We start from the raw sequence: 19,388 nt of genomic DNA, 5'->3' as shown, positions 1-19,388 counted from the left end.
TAATTTTTATTCAGAACAGTTTAATAACCTGGTTTGGTCTTTTGGTATGTGGGGCAATCTAAATTAAAATGAAAGAAGATTGGATTCTTTGGATAACAAATTATGATTGTGGCTAGAAAATAAGGGAATATCATTTCAGTATCTTTATTATTAAAATTACATTGTCCAGAAGAACTGAGGGGGAAATAGGGGTGCTCAATGAGGTTTTATTATTGAATTAAGCAATTTGGGTTTTAAGGAATTGACCAGTTTATGGAAGTAAGTGGTGCCATTTTGAAGTGAATATTTTATCCCTTCTGACTAGGCTTCACCTTGCGCATTAGAGTCTAAAAACTCCGAGTTGTCGCTCTACTCACGATGTCAAGTCCAGTCCAGCGGCATGAGGGAGAGGCATTGTGCAAATGTAAAAAATGCCCAGTAAAGTCTGCTGTGAATAGCAAATAACCCTTATTAGCCTCTTGAATCCAAAAGAAAAAGAAGTCTGGATGCTGACCAGTAATGAGAAAAAACAAGTTTTTAGTGTGAAAATAGAATGTATGCATGATAAAGGCCTGCCTAATTTCTCTAGTAATACCTTTTGATTTTCTGATTAGCTGTCTCACTCTGTGATTCTTGTAATTTTGTCAGGTCAATTAACTGGAGTTCAGTGCTAGAGAGACAGGAAGTTTGGGCCCTGCTGGGTTCATTAGATGTCAGCAGCCTAGGTACATTTTGTAATAGAACCTATTTGAGATAATTTAGCTATTGTTAATGTCATAGCATACTGAACTTTTAAAATAATTCAAATTGGACAAACAATGTGAAGTGCTAAAAGAAGGAAAAGAAAGTGATGTACACAACATATATTCTATGTAGTAAATGCAGACCAATTAATTATTCAGCAAGTAATCAATACCTATACCTCTATTCTCTGCCCAGCATTGGTTGCCTAGGTGCATGAACATAACACATTACCCTATAAAGAAAGTGCAAAAGCTTCCACTGGAGTGGAAGGTCTGAGTTTTGTCTTGTTTCTCTTTGTACCTTCAACTCCAAACATGGCCCTGATATAGTTGAGGTGTTCAAAAATATTTGTGGAATGAATAAGTGAACATTAGCTTTCCAAGGAGTGCGGGAAAACGAGTTAGAGTATGTTTGGAGGGGCCCCCCTTAGAAGTGAGTTTACACTAGAATTGTACACTTGCCCTCAAGAAATGAATACATTTAAGAGATGTTACAAAGTAAGACTGTACTTAGTGATGAGGCAGATAAAGAGGACTCACAGTAGTTACAGAGTTTTGGTCTGAAGCGTTGTTACCTAAATGTGAGAAGTCAAGAGAAATAGTAACTTTGTCATGGACCATCCTAGATTTGGGTTTTGGAGATGAAGGAGCTATTCTCAGGTGGAAATATCCAGTATGCAGTTATAGATTTATGACTAAAGTTGGGAAACGAGGTAGGGAAAAAAAAATAAATGACTGTGAAGCATTCAACGATAATATCATAATTGAAATCATGAAAGTGTACAGTTTCTCTTGGTATAGTTTTGGTTTCTGGTGATGTTCAGTTTTCTACACATTATGGCAGCTTTGCTGTGGAGATTGAAACATATATGTGAAGATGAAATGGATGATGGTTGAAATTTTCTCAAGCCCTGAGACTCTCTAGGTCATCTCTTAGTTAGGGAAACAAGGCATAAACATGTGGAAAATGACTGTGAACAAGACAGAATTATATATAGCCGCATTAAGCACCGGCATAATAAATTGCTAAATCGGACAGTTCGACAATCAGAAAATGGTACAGTAGAGGTATTAATTAATTCCATGTTTCAGACCAAAAGTGAATTTGGAGCTTGAGGAAGACATGGTCTTTGTGTTCTGGCATGGGCATTCAAATTTCATGTATCATTTACTCATTTGGCTAAACATGTCCAATCAATGCTATTAATAGTGCTACCCATCTCCCAATGTCAACTCACGTCGTCTTCTGTTTTTCGGTTTTTGCAGAAGATAGATGAAGAAAATGAGGCGAACTTGCTAGCAGTCCTCACAGAGACACTGGACAGCCTCCCTGTGGATGAAGACGGATTGCCCTCATTTGATGCGCTGACAGATGGAGATGTGACCACTGAGAATGAGGCTAGTCCTTCCTCCATGCCTGACGGCACCCCTCCGCCTCAGGAGGCCGAAGAGCCGTCTCTAGTAAGAACCCTTCCTACTGTTTAACAGAAATTGGAGTTGCCTCTGGCTACCTGCTGCATGGGTATGATGTAGTAACAATAAGGTCTGGATTTTTAATTTCGACTGTTGCCAAAACAGTCCCCAAGCACACTCAGAGTTGCACATTCTGTGATTCTGTGTTTAAAAGTGTTGATAATACCGTCTTCATGTGATCTTCCTGCATTTTTAAAACTATTGTGTCTATGAGTGTGTGTTTATTTCTTAGTATCATTTATGTTTATGGTAGAAATTTACAAAATGTGGACAATCAAAAAAATAGACTAAAAATTCACCTGTAATTTCTAATAACCTCTAATATGCAAAAATGTTTGAAATCTCCTCTTTCATAAAGCTATATCATCAACATGTTTGTAAATTTTAAATGTGCATATTATTTTTAATGGTTGTATAGTATTTTATTATTTGAAGATGTCCTAATTTATTAAGCCATCCCTATAGTTAGATAGTTAGTCTTTTCCCCCCACTTTTTACTTGACATATTTGTAGTTTTATTCTTATGCATAAAATTCTAGAAATAGAGGGTATATTAAGGGATATGTAATACTTTAAGGTTTTGGATCTATAATTCTTATGAAGATTGAAAAATAATAGCACATTTGCAACCCAAGTTACCGAAATTTATGGTAGGCAATGAAGAGTGAATTTCTTGGGGATGAAGAGTGAATTTTCTTTCCAGTGCAGTGCTTGACCAGAATTTTATTAGTTCTAAGACATAGTTTCCCTTCTCATCTGTGGTAGCCATTTGTCATTTGCCATAAATCTGATGTAAGAGCACTCTATGTAAATTACAGAATGCCATCCTCCAGACTTTAATAATGTGCTTTGATGTACCATTTAGAGGTTGTTTCTTCTCATTTCTAAATTTTTAAATGTTAAAAGCACTCCAGGTAAACAGATGGAGACCCTACTTGGATTTCTTGCCTTCTCAGAATTCTAGTCTAGAAGAAAATATCTCATACGTAATTGTTATTTATTCCCCAGTTTCTCCAGTTTTCAGTATGGTTGGCTTTGCTGTCTAGGACCCCGGGTTTTTGTTTTTGTTTTTTTTTTTACATTGATACTAAATGGTTTTCATTCACACAATTGGTTCAACTGGGAGGCCATGTTGACCTAGAGTCATACTATGAGTCCCAGGCAGGGAGATCCTGGAAGGCCCTCAAGTCAAGCAAAGAACCAGAGGTCAACAGACAGTAAATGCTTTGCCTGAGCCAGAACGCACATCTCCCAATACTACCTATTTACAAATCTTCAATGATAGCCACTCTTTTATTCCAAATATTATTTGAATCAGTAAAGTAATATGCTTGATTGTGCAACATTATTCAAAATGTCACAGAATCTTTCATTTATTGCCACTTGATTAATTTGGGTTATTGAGGAGAAAATTTCCATATATTCTCTACACACTCCCCAAGTTGTCATTTAGCAAGGCAGCTTTTTTCACCTAGCAGTGATTTGGAAATCCTTTTAGGAAGATCCTTTTGCTTTATTTTATGCAAAAGAAAAATGGAGGTAGATAAAACTAAGTCTCAACTGTAGGAGAAGGAAATACTTTCACAGTTGGTGGTGTGATGCCAAACTTTTCTTACTTTTTAAAAATACACTTTTGTTAGTGCTTTTGGGCTAAGGCTTGATATAATTAAAGAGTGATAGAATTACTTTTTATAATGATAATTATTTTTAAGGTTAAAATATTAGTAACTTATTCTAGTGCTTAGAAGACTCATAATTTTCTTGCCTTTCCCCTTCTCTGATATTTTTCTAGCTTAAGAAGCTCTTACTGGCACCAGCCAACACTCAGCTAAGTTATAATGAATGCAGTGGTCTCAGTACCCAGAACCATGCAAACCATAATCACAGGATCAGAACAAACCCTGCAGTCGTTAAGGTACAAAAGTAAACTTTTTAATACAGGAGGGAAAGTAACAAAGGGTTTTTGCTTGAAGCTGTAAAACAAATCGTAGTTTTATTTATTTGTGTTCATTCCGCTGGGATCCTGCAGCTGCTTCATGATGGTGAAACCAATTTTGAAATGAGTTTCCAAAAGCAGCACGCTAGCTCGTTTAAACTAGGAAGAGTTCATTTGTCTTTGGACAATTGGAATGGAAGGTCCACCGTCTGTTACTTGTTGCCCACTTTGTTAATATGTGCAGCAATGTGGGCTACAATTTAATTGGCTGATGGGCTGGTATTATCTATAAGTGACTTCAAGATGCAGGATTGCCATTTTGCCAGCTGTCTAACCTGAGAAAGATTGCTCCAGAATCACCACAAAAGATCCATCTCTGCCATTAATTGGATGGAATGCTGGCAGTGACATAATTCTGTTAGCGGGCTGTATTAAACAATGTTTGTCTTGCCATTCACTGTGAGTGAAAAGGGAGCGTTAAGGGGTACTTAAGAGAATTGTGAATACTGGGCTCTAGCAATCAGTAGCAAATTAAGGTTTAAACCAGCTTATTTTTTTTTTTATTCACAGTAAAGGCGCTATAGGGTCTTGTTAGTTACATGTTGCTGAGTAAGAACATTGAAATGTAGGAGAAATGAAATAAAAAGCTGCATAAATGTCATTTAGGAATTTTAAATGTAATTTTCTTCCCTTGTTCTGCAAACAATTATTCACAGCTCATAGATCTAGTACACTTAGACTGAACACTTCATTGAAAATCTCATCTCTTCAGAAAACCTATATCCATTCTGCTAAGGTTCAGTTCACTAATTTTAGCTTTCTTTATGCCTTGTTTTTAAGACCGAGAATTCATGGAGCAATAAAGCGAAGAGCATTTGTCAACAGCAAAAGCCACAAAGACGTCCCTGCTCGGAGCTTCTCAAATATCTGACCACAAACGATGACCCTCCTCACACCAAACCCACAGAGACCAGGAACAGCAGCAGAGACAAATGCACCTCCAAAAAGAAGTCCCACACACAGTCACAGCCGCAGCATTTACAAGGTAGGCTGGGGACCGAGCACACTCTGTGGGTGAGGGCGCTGAAGGGAAAGGCAGCAGGGGCAAGGCTGACAATGCCCACACTCTGGGCTTCCGTTCCCGAGGTGTCTCTCCAGGAGGAGAATTTCAGCACTTTACATGGGGGGTAAACACCCTTCCTTGGACACAGCTTGAACATATCCTATTTAGCTGATGGGCGGCTTGATTCACAGTCACCGAATGACACCTGAAATGTTATCCAGACTGGGGGTGACAGTAAGGGAGCATCGCAAGCTCAGACAGGGTTTCCGTGAACTCCGAGATGCTGAGATAACTGGAGTTCAGGGCAAGCCGGGCTAGGCGATTCATTATAGAGTTCTTATTCTTTTTCTCTTTCAATAATGAAACAAATAAGGCATTGCTGATTTGCTGTGTATGTACCTTAAGAAATTGTAAATAATAAATATGCAGCCTCTTGTGATTAAGGGCATTCTCTCCTTCCCTTTTGAAAGAGTACATGTTAGGCTCACAGGCTTTATTTTGTACATAAGGATCTGGGGATTCCTAGAACTTTTTAAATTTGTGGCCTATCTTAAAAAATATTGCCTAGATTAAACAAAACATCTAGGTTGATATTTTATTATCCCTATATGTTACTAGGATGCTGACACTTCTGAGGCAGATCAGAGTGATTTGGGGAAAACCTCTCTTGGCAGAGAGATAATTTTCTTTCCTTTTGGCTCCTTCTCTCAAAATTGTCTAGTTATAGAGGCCCAAAAAGAACATATTGAAAGTTGCTGTTGCTTTAAAATATCCCAGTTTCCAAGTGCTCTACCCCTCTACCCCTGTAATGGAGGCAGGCATGTGCTACTACAGCATTTGTAAACACCCACCTTCTTTTCTTTCCTTGTTTTCCCAAAGTCCCTGTCCAGCTGCAGAGTGGTAGCCCCTCATCCCTGTTTTGAACCATGAGTATTTTGCGCAGGTATGCTGTCGCTGCTTTTCAAAAATATTTTCTTTCCCTGTGTTACAAGTTTCCCGGTCTCATGCCCACTTCACCCTAAGCCCAGAATTTTCAGGAACCTTCCTTCAACATTTTAAATTGGCTCCCAGTTAGGTTACTATCCCTTTCTGTCACTTCGGGGAAATATAAGCGAATTTATCGAAATGAGCCATATTCTCTTAGCTTGCTTAGCCCGGATCGGGCCCTCACTCACTCTCTGGAAGAGTTTTACCCCCCGGGGTGGAAAAGCCCAGCTGGGGGCGGCGGGTGCGGGAGCAGGGGCGGGGGCGGGGAGCGCAGGTGGACACGCTGTTGAAGGCCTCAGGCGAAGGGAAGCAGCTGGGCGCACTCTCTCCACCTCCTGCTGGTCCCCCGTGCACTTGCTGGAGCTGAACCTGAAGTCTCCAGCTCCATGAAGCCTTGTCGTCAGTGAACCCAGGCCAACAACACATTTTAAAGACTTTTTTTCTTTTACACTTGAATTGGTTCTTTTGGATTTTGAGGGTTTTGGTGTTTTTTTTTTTTTATTTTTAAATTTGCGTACCACTATATATTAGTGTAAACTGTTACGAACGATGGCAGTGAGGCGTTCAATTGGCCTGTGGAGGAATTATTTTTTAGGAGAAGATGCATGCTTTTTTTTTTAAGGTGTATGTCTGTGCGACATAAACAGCTTATCCCTGAATAAACTCTTTTGACAAAAATATATGTATATTCTGGTAGTTATGAAGGGCCTAAAAAAAATAAACATGGCTGCTGTTAACAACCAACAGGAGATAAATGCTCAGCTTTAGGGATTATTTAAATTATATTCAAAATTTGAAAATTAAAAAAATATGACCTATTGGAGATGATAACTAAGAGAGGATCTATTGAGGCCACCTTTCTTAACATACTGTAGCTTTTTTCTCACTGGACTTTCTGTGTGCTTTTTATACCATTGAGGAGTCAGGTTCTTTTAAATTCCTAGGATAAGGGTCTGGTCTTTGGCACAATTTGTGGTCTCATTAACTCACTTTTTCATTCATTCACTAATGTATTCACTCATCAAAAATACCATGATCTACATGAAAAAGATGACTTCCTGCCCTCAAGGATCATAGAGTCTCTGGTCTACCAGTCATTGTAACAACGTGGATTAAACTCCGAGTGACACAAATCGATGTTCCGTTAGTGGTAGCTTTTGTGAGCCTGGGCAGATTGAAGGATTAGAATCTGTATATGGTTTGAGCTGTGCCCTTCCTATGGCCCTCATTTCCTGTTTGCCTTTGGCCTCATTAAATATGGCCACTACCCACCCCTCTTTTTCTATTGCCCTTGGCCTTACCTATATACCCAACTACGAGAATTTTGGGAGTCTTACTTTGAGCAGTTCAGATAGCCTACTCTGCACCTTGAAAACTGGAATTCTAGTGACTGATTTTCAATGTACCTTTCTTGTGTGAAACAGTACATGGTTCATATCTGGTGACATTTTCTATAGAACATGTACACATTATCTTAATTATTAGTTGAGCACTGTAAAAGTTGGTAAATTTTTTTCATAAGTGTGCTCTTTTTGAAAGGCTCATTATATCAGACATAGTAAAAAATTAATGTAAAGCCAGTCATTTATGTGTATATATGAAAAAGATCAATCAGTCAATGTACCTAATTTGTAGAAGACAGCATGAGCTTCGAATCAGTGAATGCACATTGGATAGATGATAAACCATTCCATTGTTTAAAAACTGAATCTAAACCTACAAATTAAATATGTAAATACTATTTATCCAAGTAAAGTATCTAATTTCAGCCTAATTTGGATATAAATAATATTTTTACATTTCAAAAGACCTTAATTACTGGGGTTGATGAATTTACTTTAATATCTATTGGTTGCAGTTCCTTTTAATAATAAGGAGAAAGGAAACACATTCTGGACCAACTCTGCCAGAAACTAGTTTTATAGCTGTGGCAATATCACTTAGCATCTCAAAAGATTTTTCTAGGTTTTCTACCCATAAAATAAGGAAGTTTATTTTAAAGACCTTTTTGATTTCAATTCCATGATTTTCATTGCTTAAATGACTATCTCTTGACCTTTTGAAAGCAGTTATTTTACTGAGAAAAAAAATTGACATACATTTAAATATATATTTGTAGATAAGCATATATACATAATATATAGATATGTACCCAAGAACATTTTTCATCATGCTTTCCCCTCCTTCTGTTCAAAATACAAGATTGCTGAAGAGAAGCAATAGAAATTTTGGAGTAAGAAGAAAATTCTTACTTCACCCTTCATAATTGGGAAATGCATTCTGTAGGAGGTAAAATTTAGGAAGCATAGAAGGAGTACGTGAGCTCTCTTTGCAAATCAATGGGTCTCTCAGCTGATAAACAGAGTATTTTACTTTACTTGTCTATTCAATTTGGGGATCTGAACCCTCTTCCAACTGCCTGGGTCACTGTGCACAACTTGCCATATCTCACTATTAATTTTTAGTGAATAGAATGGTTATTGTGTGAGCTTTGGCCTCATACAGATAGCCTAGTCTCAGGCTAGATATAAAATTATACATTTCAGGAGAAAAATCAACTGAATATTCATAACGTTCTGTCATCTTGTAGTTACTCTGCTCTCTTCTTGTCTAAACAAACCGTGTACTGTATTCCAAATTAAAATAGAAAGCATTATTTCTCTCTGATGGTTTGATGTGAATTTTGTATCCTTAACAGGGAGGCTACATTTCTTTTTAAATTTCTATTTTTGTATGTTTTTTGAATTGATAGTTCCCTTATGCAAATGTTGTTTGGAATTTTTTTTTTTTTAGCATAATGGACTGTTGTCTGACTTTGAGCCAATATTTAGAAATTTCCTTACTTTCGTTTTCCATTTTCCAGTTTCCAACCTGACTGTTGTAGAAAGAAAACAAATCTAAAAAAACACTCAATATTTCATAATTAGTTTCCTTTTTTTCCCTTTAGCCAAACCAACAACTTTATCTCTTCCTCTGACCCCAGAGTCACCAAAGTAAGTATTAAGAAACGTAACCATTTTCAGAAAGGGAAGGGGGTTCTAATACATTTGGCTACAGCAACTCCATTTCAGTTTGTTTTTATAAATGTGCCATATCTTCCAGTGACCCCAAGGGTTCCCCATTTGAGAACAAGACTATTGAACGAACCTTAAGTGTGGAACTCTCTGGAACTGCAGGTGAGCCTTATATATCACTGGGAATTGTGTGTGTGTGTGTGTGTGTGTGTGTGTGTGTGAGAAAAACATGAAATAGTAGAATGTTTCCTTTATGTGATTAATGAGATTAATAGAGAGCAAGCAACATTGGGTAAGAAGTTACCTATTAGTATTTCTAGTTGTTTATTTTTTTATGAGAAGACATTTATTATGGATCAGACTTGAGGCAGAGTCTCTGACATGTACAAGGTGGGACAAAAGTAGGTTTACAGTTGTGAGAATATGAAACAGAGTTCATTCTTGTATTATTTATTAATTATTGTATTGTTTTCCATACAAACAACTGTAAACCTACTTTTGCCTCACCCTGTATGTGTTACCACTTTGGATCCTCCAATAACCCTATTTCAGGTTAAGACACCAAAACCTGAAGAGGTGGAGAAGTGAACATTTGTTGATCTCTGAATAAATGTGCCAGACACGTGCATGGTTTTGGCTAATTTCACAAAACCTCATAACATGGTGGTAGTTCTCTCATTTTTAAGATGAGAAAATATGGTTCAGAAAGGTTTAGCAACTTGCCCAAATCACCGAGCTAGAAAGCAAGGAGCAAAGGTTTGAAGCCAGGTTTACTACTCTTGATGCTTCACTTGGAATGTTTTCTCACTGCCCAGTGTACCTAACAGTGTAATGCTCTCCTCTGTGTGTTACCATTTTAATATCTTTTCAGCCAAGGAGAAAAATGAGAATATGCCCATTCACCAATACAAAACGTTCTTATATGTATTTTAAAGAAGAGCTATTTACTTCACCACTTGGACTTCTGAACTCATTTAGCCAGTCTTGACTTCACATACTGAAGAGGAAGGAGCACTAAAAACTTGGACTGACCTCTGAGAAACTTATTAAACCAGAGTCCCAAAGCCGGCTCCTGAGTTGGTTGTAAATGGTGTCTTTGCACAAGTGCTTTAAGTTTAGGTACTTGAACCCCACCAGAAAGTGAATCTTAGGATGTCTGAACAAGAGGTTCCTTGGCTCTGGCCATTGCTGATAAGGGTGAAGGAACAGTAAGTTAAACAAGATGCTTTCAACCAGAACCATAGTGCCTGCTCGCGCCATGATCATTGTCGCTAAGTCTAATTTCACACTTTGAGTTTGCTAAATTACCTTCTTATGAGAGGTCTATTGCATGATTGCATGATTTGGTGAAGCAGTAGAGTAGTTAATTTCATGGTATTTATATATACTTTATATGTGTGTATATGTAGACTCATATATATACATACATACATATATACCCATATATCTTTATATGCATATATACATATGCACACATATATTTGCTTATAAGCATATACATAACTTAATTATACTTTACATATATGATTATAAGTTACTCTTGTGTGTATATATTATATGCAGTAGAAGCCTTCCTATCTGACCAATGAGAAAGAGTATTTGGTGGGTTTATCTAAAAGTTGATTAAAATATACATGGTATTGACATTTTGTTTTTGTTTAAAACATAAATATACATTAAAATATAACATTTTTGGTAAAAGATTTTTACTTTGAACCTAAGTGTGCTAACTGGGATTCATTCATCTTTCTGGCACAAGCCTCACTGACAGTGTGTTATAGACGGTCCCACTTTTTGTTTCTTACTCTTTAAAAGAAAAGTTTAAAAGACCTTTGTGTGGTAGTCTGTGTATAGAATCATTCTAGAGTTTTATGATTTTCGTGTAAATTATATCATAAGCCCCATGATGCCTCGGTGTTTTCCATTTGCCGTCTTCTACAACTGACTTGACAGCCCTTCTTTCAGTCCTTATCAGATCCCTTTATTGAAACATTTTTCTCACTGATATTTTTATTAATTTACATAATATTTTATTCTCTTACATCATTTTAGTCAGCAGTGTAATGGACGCAAACTGGCTTGGAAAAAATGCCCTACTATGACTTATAGGAACAAGTTAACTGAAAAGAATCTATTGACTAGGAATGTTCGGAATGTTATATTTGTCAGTCACTTGTTTTAGTGAGTTACTTGTTGTATTAGTCAGTTTTGAGAGGACTGAGAAAGCTTCCACGGTGTGTACTAAAACCAAGCTTTATGTTGAAGAAACACTTTTTATTGTTCTCTGATTATAAATAATGAAGTTTATTATGAAAAAGTAAGTAATATAATGTAGTAGGAAAATTACTTGGAGTTCTAAGCTGCAAATATATATATACCATTGTTTTATATATATCTCTCTCTGATCATTTTGTGGTTGTGTTTGTGTGTGTGTGTGTGTGTGTGTGTGTGTGTGTGTGTGTGTGTATAATTTTGCATCCCAATTTTTCAATTAACATTTTAGAAAGGAATTTTGTATTATCACAGCCCTTTACTTTTAGGCTTTTAGAATACTGTTTAACCTTAGTTTGAGTACATATTTCTAAATTTACTCATTCATTCTCCTACTGTTACACATTTAGGTTGTTACCATTTTTAAATAGCATTGCAGTGGAAATCTTCATTCATAATTTTTTTTATTATTTCCTCAAAATAAATATCTACTAAGTCATACTGAATATAAGGACATAAATACCTTGGGGGCTTTGTAACATATATTGCCACACTGCTTTCTAAAAGGAGTGTTTCCATTTATAGTCCTATTAACTCTCTATGTATATACTTGCTTTATTTCATCCTTGCTAGCATTGAGTGTCTTCATTTTAAAGTGTTTTGTTAATTTATGTGTATGAACATATCATTTAAGTTGCATGTCTTTTATTAGTGAGATTATGTTGTTATAAAAAGCACTTACTTTTATTTTTTGCCAGAAATTTTAATATTTCTCTTATTGATAAGTACCTAATTTCAAATAATTTAGTGATAATTTTGGTAGGTAGTGGCCTATGCCATTGAAAGACAGGTACAGATTTATAGAAAATACTTTAAAAATACTTATAATCTTGAAAATATATATACAGTGGATTTATATCTGTCAGAGAACCAGAATTCGCCTCACTAGTTTAAATCCTTTTTTTCTTGGTGCTTTAAAAGATTATCTGGTACAATGGAAAACAATTTAACAAGATATTTTTCATACTTGCTCTTGCAGTATGCTAGATCTTAGTGGAGAGGGGTGCAGCAAGTGTCAGAAATAGAGATTAATCCATGGCACATAGTATTTGGCTCATAGTACGTGCTAAATAAATGCTACCATGTTTAAGATATGGGCTCATAGGCTGTTGGGAGAAAAGAACACACTGCATAAGAAGTATGAAGAGAAAATATTATTTATTATTTATCATGTCTAGTTACCTCATATAGCACAGAGACTGGTTTTGAGTTTGTTGAGCATGGTAGTTGTAAGTGTGAAGATGCAAATTATAAGAGCTGAGGCAGGGCCCCACGGCACTGCACGCAAGAAGGAGCTGAAAGCTATAGGAAGGCAGGGGACGAGGAGAAGCTTGGAGGATGCTTTCTGGAACTTTTTGGAACTTGCCTGGAGGGTGGTGCCTGGAGGAGGAGAAGGGTGGAGGAGAGTTTTGTTTTGCTTTTTTGGTAGAGATAGTGTGGGTTTGGAATGTGATGCTTATGATCTCCATTTTCTCTAAAAATCTTGAGTAAAGTTTTTCCATAGTAGACACTAATTATGCCTCAGCGAATCACCAAAGGGAGAAAAGAGGTTATCAAAGAGAACGCTGTAACAAGGCTTCAAGTTCTATACAATGATTGCAGAAGACTGAGAAGAAAAACATATGAAGGCAGTTCAGGACTAAAAGCAGGATTAAGACAAATACCATTATGTAGTGAGTGAGTGAGGTGATCTATGGAAAGGAGTTTGGAAGAAACTACGTTCTCCACAGGGTAAGCTGGGGAGCCTTAAGGGAGAAAAATATGTGTATCAGATTTTAAAGTGCATGGGTGGAGAGGGGAGAAGATATTGCTGGAGCAGAAGCAAGAAAGCAGGAAATCAAAGAGATGTTTAGGTAAGAAGGAATTTTGCATGGGCAGTGAAATCAGTAAAGAACTATGCAAGATAACACAAATACTCTCCCTCCTTCATCTTTTTATTTCTGGGACTCTTTCAATATCCTTAATCTTATCTAGGTCTCAGATTCCTCAATTTTAAAACCTTATTTGTAATTCCCAAATGAAATTACTGTTTGACTCAAAGGACTACAGTATAGGTTGAAACATAAAATTGCCAGTACTCAACCATTTTTGACATACAAAAATGGCAATTTCATGTGGTTTAACCTGAACCAATACACTTTATAAGCAGCAATGCTCCAAATAAAAGTAATTTATTATGATTTTTAAAAAACAGACAGCATAGCTTAGTGAAGTTGTGAGGAACCTTGGCTCGGATACTGGACTAATCTAAGTTCAAATTCTGAATCTATCCCTACCTAGCTGTATGGCTTTTGGTCAATTTAATAAACTTCTCTAAGACTAGGGATCCTTATGCATCAAATGAAGATAATAACCACACCTGCATTTTATTGAGTTACCATGAGGATTAAGTGAGATAAAACATGAAAAAGGCTTAGCCCAGTACCAGCATGTATGTGTTCAATAAATATTAGCTATTTAACTACTAATTCTATGTGAAGTTTATCTACTAAGGTCATTGCACCTTGTTGTTTATCTTTTCAGCTGTTGATTTTCTTTAACTTGTTCCCTTTCATTAAGTTAATGTTATCTCCTCTTTGGCACCCTCATATATGAAATTATGTATTCATTTCTTTTTGTGGCAAAATCCTCCTCATTCCCCATGAAATCGAACATATACTCTTTCTGGTGTGGGGGTGGGATTTACCAAGTAAGGGTAGAAAATCTCCTGTTTGATATTCTCTCAACAACAGCTATATCTACTCATACTACGAATTCTGGAGGTTAGGAACTCCCTAATAGCACGTCACATGTATTATCTTTTTGACTCCCTGCCCATTTAATTGTTGAGGAAAAAGTTGTATGTTGATTTTAGCTCTGTGGTGAACCCTGGGTTCAAAGCAGGTCTGTCTGACTAGACATTATGCTTCTTTCCTGAAGCCTGAATTTTAAAGATAGTAGTAGACATCTGTTATGTTAAATAGGTTTCATTTCACTCGCCGAGTGTCATTGACTGGTATCGGCTGCCAGGAGCATTGTGTTGAGAAGGATTCTAAGGCCAAGTCTGTGCTCAGTAGGAATGTCATGATCAATTAGTGATGTCTGCTGTAAGTGCAGCAGGCGGGTGGTGGGCAGGGTAGAAACAGTGCATGTTGTTGATTTGTTGATCCTTGGTCTACAAGCTTAATCTGTTTGGCTGCGGCAGAAGAATTGTATCAAGCTGTTGCCCAAGCCTTTCCGGTGTCTTGTTTTTCTTTGCGCTCACACATTTTAGTGAAATTTTCCAAACATTTAAGTGGAAATATAAAGAATCAACAAAATTCTAAGACCTCCTGAATAATCCCTCTGTCCCATCTGCAGTGTCTTTGCGAGACAGGAGGGATGAGGTAGGAAGTTCGCTTTATTAGGCATTGCCAGCTGCTCTGACTTTGTGATTGTCCCAAACTAGCTCATTTTGGCTGATAAAAAAAACACTTCTCTTTTACAGGTGTAAAAACTAATTTGATTTCAAAATAGCTGTTAGTAAAGCAAGATGAGAAAAAAGAGAATGCTCTTTTGGCAGAAGGCATTCGAATCTATTGCATATGGAGATTTTCAGAGCGCTAGACTTTTTGTTTCTTAAATGGGAATGGCAAAGCAATGTCAGCTGAACAAGAAGTTGGTTTTATCCCTAAGACATGAAATTTGGTTAGGGACCAGAGTGACCCCCAAATTTCATGGATATATATATGCATATCCATATGGATATGTAAATTGTTTTTATTGTTAGTACTATACAAGTGATAAAAAGCAATATAACTAATTTTAGGGAAGTGAGAAAAGCAGAATAATCAACAACCTCATCACCCTAACACACTAGGTTTTAGCAATAGAGCATTGATATATTCCTCTCCCCGTCGTGGTTTTGATGATAGTGGACATGTGATTTTGTGTCATTCATTTTTCACTGACTGTTTTCCCTTGATTTAAACGGGCAGTCATTCAAAGTGCACATCAATGAACTTGTATTTAAAAAACAAACACACTCATTAACTAATCAATTTGTAACTTTTCAATCTTCTTTATGTAGGGTATTATATTTTCTTTTTTGGACTTGCATTTAAAAGTTCATTGTGCTCGATGGAATATTGACAAAGAGCACACATTTGCTCTACCCTGTTGGTATATACTTCTTTTGCATGTGCCTTATCTTCAGGGAAATAGAACAGAGCAAAATACAAGCTGTAGTCAGTAGTTTTAAAAGGAAAACCACCACGGCATCAGAGAACTGGAAAGTGATTTTGACAGGTCATGTAATCCATTCCTGTGCCTGAAGAATCCAAGGAAGAGAGACCCAACAAATTCCCTTTACAGCGTATTGCAATGTTTGGCAACTCTTACTGTCAGGAATTTCTTCCATATTTCAAACATATCCTTCATTTTTCTATTTTCAGTCTCATTCTTCTTGACCCAGCACCGGGAAAGAGAATTTCTTTGTTCCTCCGTTTTCTTTTCCGGAAAGGGTACTATTCAGTAAATTTTTTTTTTTTTTTTTGAGCCAAGAATAACAAAGCAATTTCCTCTCCCATATGAGCTTGGGAGGCTTCGGTGGTAGCCACCTGGAGAGCCAGGTCCTGCCCATCCTCACCCTGCTCCCCTCTCCTGCCCCAGCTCTGTGGGAGAGTGCACGAGGGTCAATTGATAAGATCTTCATCTTCCCTGAGCAAGAGTTGGAGAATTAGTCACATGTCACTGGAATGTTCTGAAGCTTTTCTGCAAGGCCAGTTTGTTCCATATAATCAAGAGTGACATAGAAATACTTAAAAAGTAATAGAGACAGAGGCATTCTCAGCCAGAGATAGGTGTGGGAGGTGCCTCCCTGACAACTATTAACCCTTTGGTTGCTGGCTCCATGGAGTTGCTATGAGTTCTGAGGAGACAGAGGATGGGCCGAGCGTGCTGGAGAAACTTTGATCAAAGAAATATTCTAGTAACTGGTGCAGCAGTAACAGCTCATGCTGAGTATCAGCCCTTCCTATGACCTCTTGACACCTCTTCCAAGTTCTTGAGGGCAAAAACCTATGAATAGAACAAGTCACACCCCTTTCTTGGCCCAGTCCTCCTTTTCTGTTGAGTTTTTACACATATTATAATCTCAACTTCTTGTTGTTTTTCCTTAAGCAATATCTGAATCGGCATGTGACAGAAGAAAAATCTCACTGTCAAGTAAACTCCAAAGCAAGTTACAGCTTTAGCAGGAGGTTCTGTAAAATGTTATAAACTATTAAAATAAAGATCCTCCTGAAGTCATTGGGTGGATAGTGGAGCACAGAAGACAGAGCAGAGGACTCACCATTTACCAGAGTCATTCAATTAAACAAAGAAACCCAAAGAGAACTCCTCCAAGAAAATCGTTTTATAGCACACACATAATGAAAAACAAAACAAAACAAAACTTGTCTCTGACTTTTTTTTTTTTAAATAAAAGGGCTGTTTAAAAAGATGACTGTAGAGTGTGTACCACTTCTCCCAGATTTGCTGTGCAGAAGTGCATAAGTGTGAGTGATGTAGAGGTACTTGTTTATTATAGAGCACATTTCAATGCAGTAATCATAAATATTGCTAAGGTTGTGCTCTGTTGAAATATGACCTACATACTCTTGATTGTTTGTGTTACGTGATTTGTCTGACACCCATTACATTCTGGGTAATAGCAGCCATTTGTTGCTCTGCACAGCAGGCTCTTTTGACAAAAGAAAATAGGCAGCAATAAAAAAGCTATAGTCTGAATTACATTCTGCACAGAGCTGCACTGCTGAGAGTTTGTGCAAGTGTGTTAACAATGCTCTGAACTGCCTCTTGTCAGCCTTCAGCCTGTAATGGCCATCTGTCCTCCCATAAATCTGTCAAAACCAGCTAAGTTCAAGAGAGAGCATGGAATATACCTTGTACTGTCAACACCAAAATGTACACATTCCCCAGAAAAATCAACACACAGGAAATAATCCGGAGGTTATGGGAGGCATTAGCACTGTTGGTTTAGGCTTGTGAGATGAAATTGAGGGTCTGGTGATTAGTGGAAAGATGAGCAAAGGTAGTGGCATTAAGGAATTGGTATTGACTGCCCTCCTGCCGCAGGGGAAAAAATCTGGGTAGGAGAGATGGGGTTAGAGAAATCCAATTAGTTTGGGTGCAGCAAGGGGTCCCCTGTCCCATCAGCAGCTCTTAAAAGTTTGACACTGTTAAAAGAAAAAAAAAATTCTTCTTACACTGTTGTTTTGCTTTGGGTCTCAACTATCTCTGGAAATAGATTTTCAATTAGGCACTGGTGGTTCGAGGTCTTATGATTCTTGAGATTTCTCAGTCTTGCTTGAAGGTACTCTCTGATTAAAGATGTTTCAGTAAACAGTAAAAAAGTTTAGGGAATTATCTGAATTATTTCCCCAGACCCACCTACTCAGTAATCCTAAAGTAACTTCCATCCGCTAAGCAAGAGTTCTTGATTTGTTTTAACAAGTAGTGCCTACAGAAATGTACTGCCTTGATAATTTCACTCCCAGGGTATATTTGGTTTTCTCAGAGAGCTTCTGTACATCTTAAGAGTATATGTAAGAAAACATACTTAGTTCAAATGTTAAAGACTTGTCTCTTAATTTAAAAAGAACTGTGAATTCCCTGGGGCTGATTCCCTGAAACACCAGCAGCTGGCATAGGTGGCATCCAGCACATAGTAGGAGTGCAGTGACTGTCTGTTCAGTTGCCACGGGCTGCCCAATATGTGAAGGAGGTGAAAGACTCTGTTTTTACCTCAAAGAATCTACAATCAGAGTGTCACCAGTCCCAAGAGCAACTTGAGAATCAGTTATTTAAGCGATAATGAGCTTAGGTACTAGGACAAGGGTTTCATATGTTCAAGACTAAAAAGAATTTCTATATTTAAAATCCCTAGATAGCTAAGTTATTTATAGAACTAGTCTCTCTTTAATAGTGGCCTAATTTGGTGTTTCTGAAGTTTAGGGTTTCTTTTCATAAGCCTAGAATATCTGTCAAAATACATGCACCCGAGTAGAAGGCAGTGTGCCACATGGGATCTGTAGGACAGTGACTCTTCATATGTGCTCTGTGAATCATCTCATTAAAGATGTTTAACCAGCCCTGACTGGTGTGGCTCAGTTGGTTAGAGTGTCATCCCTCAAAGTGAAAGTCGCGGGTTCGATTCCTGATTGAGGCACATACCTGGGTTGTGGTTTCTGTCCCTGGTCAGGGCTTGTATGAGAGGCAGCAGACTGATGTTTTGTTTCTCCCCCTCTCTTTCTCTTTCCCTCCCCCCTCTGTAAGGAAAGGGAGGAAGGAAGGAAGGAAAGAAAGAAGGAAGGAAGGAAGGAAAGAAGGAAATAAAGAAATTTAAAAAATGTTTAACCAGCTTCCCAAGTGATCTTTGGGACACTGAAATGTGGTATCAACTAACAAAGGAGGATCTAGAAAAATGAAAACAAAAATGAGTACGAATGTTTGCAAAAATAAGCTCAAGTGACATCCTGCTAAGAGTTTATAATCTACTTCAAGAGATAAGACATAATTCATATTCAGAAAAGAGAAGCAAGACCATATAGTTTTATCTAATTTTTTAAATTTAATCTTTATTGTATTTTTTCCATTACCATTTAGTCCCCTTACACCTCCCTGCCCCCCATCCATCACCACACTGTTGTTCATGTCCATGAGTCCTTTTCTCTTTTTGCTCTATGGGACATTTACATAGTGGAATACTACTCAGCCATAAAAAAAGAAGAAAATTTTACCCTTTGTGACAGCATGGATGGACCTGGAGAACATTATGCTAAGTGAAATAAGAAAGTCAGAGAAAGACAAATACCATATGATTTCACTCATATGTGAAATCTAATGAACAAACCAAACCATATATCTATACATAATAAGTATCAAGTGATTGAGCCTGGCAA

General features: G+C 37.3%; 1 protein-coding gene across 2 annotated transcripts in view; it reads left to right on the top strand.

Annotated features, from left to right (window-relative positions):
- PPARGC1A (PPARG coactivator 1 alpha) overlaps positions 1-19,388 on the top strand; it is a 92,803-nt gene that overhangs the window by 52,978 nt on the left and 20,437 nt on the right. Inside the window, exons 3-7 of one of the 2 annotated variants that reach the window (XM_054581993.1) lie at positions 1,989-2,183; positions 3,988-4,110; positions 4,972-5,176; positions 9,129-9,174; positions 9,284-9,357. In XM_054581993.1, coding sequence (XP_054437968.1) covers positions 1,989-2,183; positions 3,988-4,110; positions 4,972-5,176; positions 9,129-9,174; positions 9,284-9,357 — 643 coding nt within the window. The remainder of the gene's footprint in view (positions 1-1,988; positions 2,184-3,987; positions 4,111-4,971; positions 5,177-9,128; positions 9,175-9,283; positions 9,358-19,388) is intronic. The other variant, XM_054581994.1, reaches the window with a different exon arrangement.

Source organism: Pteronotus mesoamericanus, unplaced genomic scaffold (genome assembly GCF_021234165.1).
Source record: "Pteronotus mesoamericanus isolate MK-2021 breed Mesoamerican mustached bat unplaced genomic scaffold, CSHL_Meso_final contig_68, whole genome shotgun sequence".
Classification (NCBI taxonomy): Eukaryota; Metazoa; Chordata; class Mammalia; order Chiroptera; family Mormoopidae; genus Pteronotus; species Pteronotus mesoamericanus.
The sequence above is the reverse complement of the archived record's forward strand: the minus strand, read 5'-3'. Positions and strand labels throughout refer to the sequence as shown.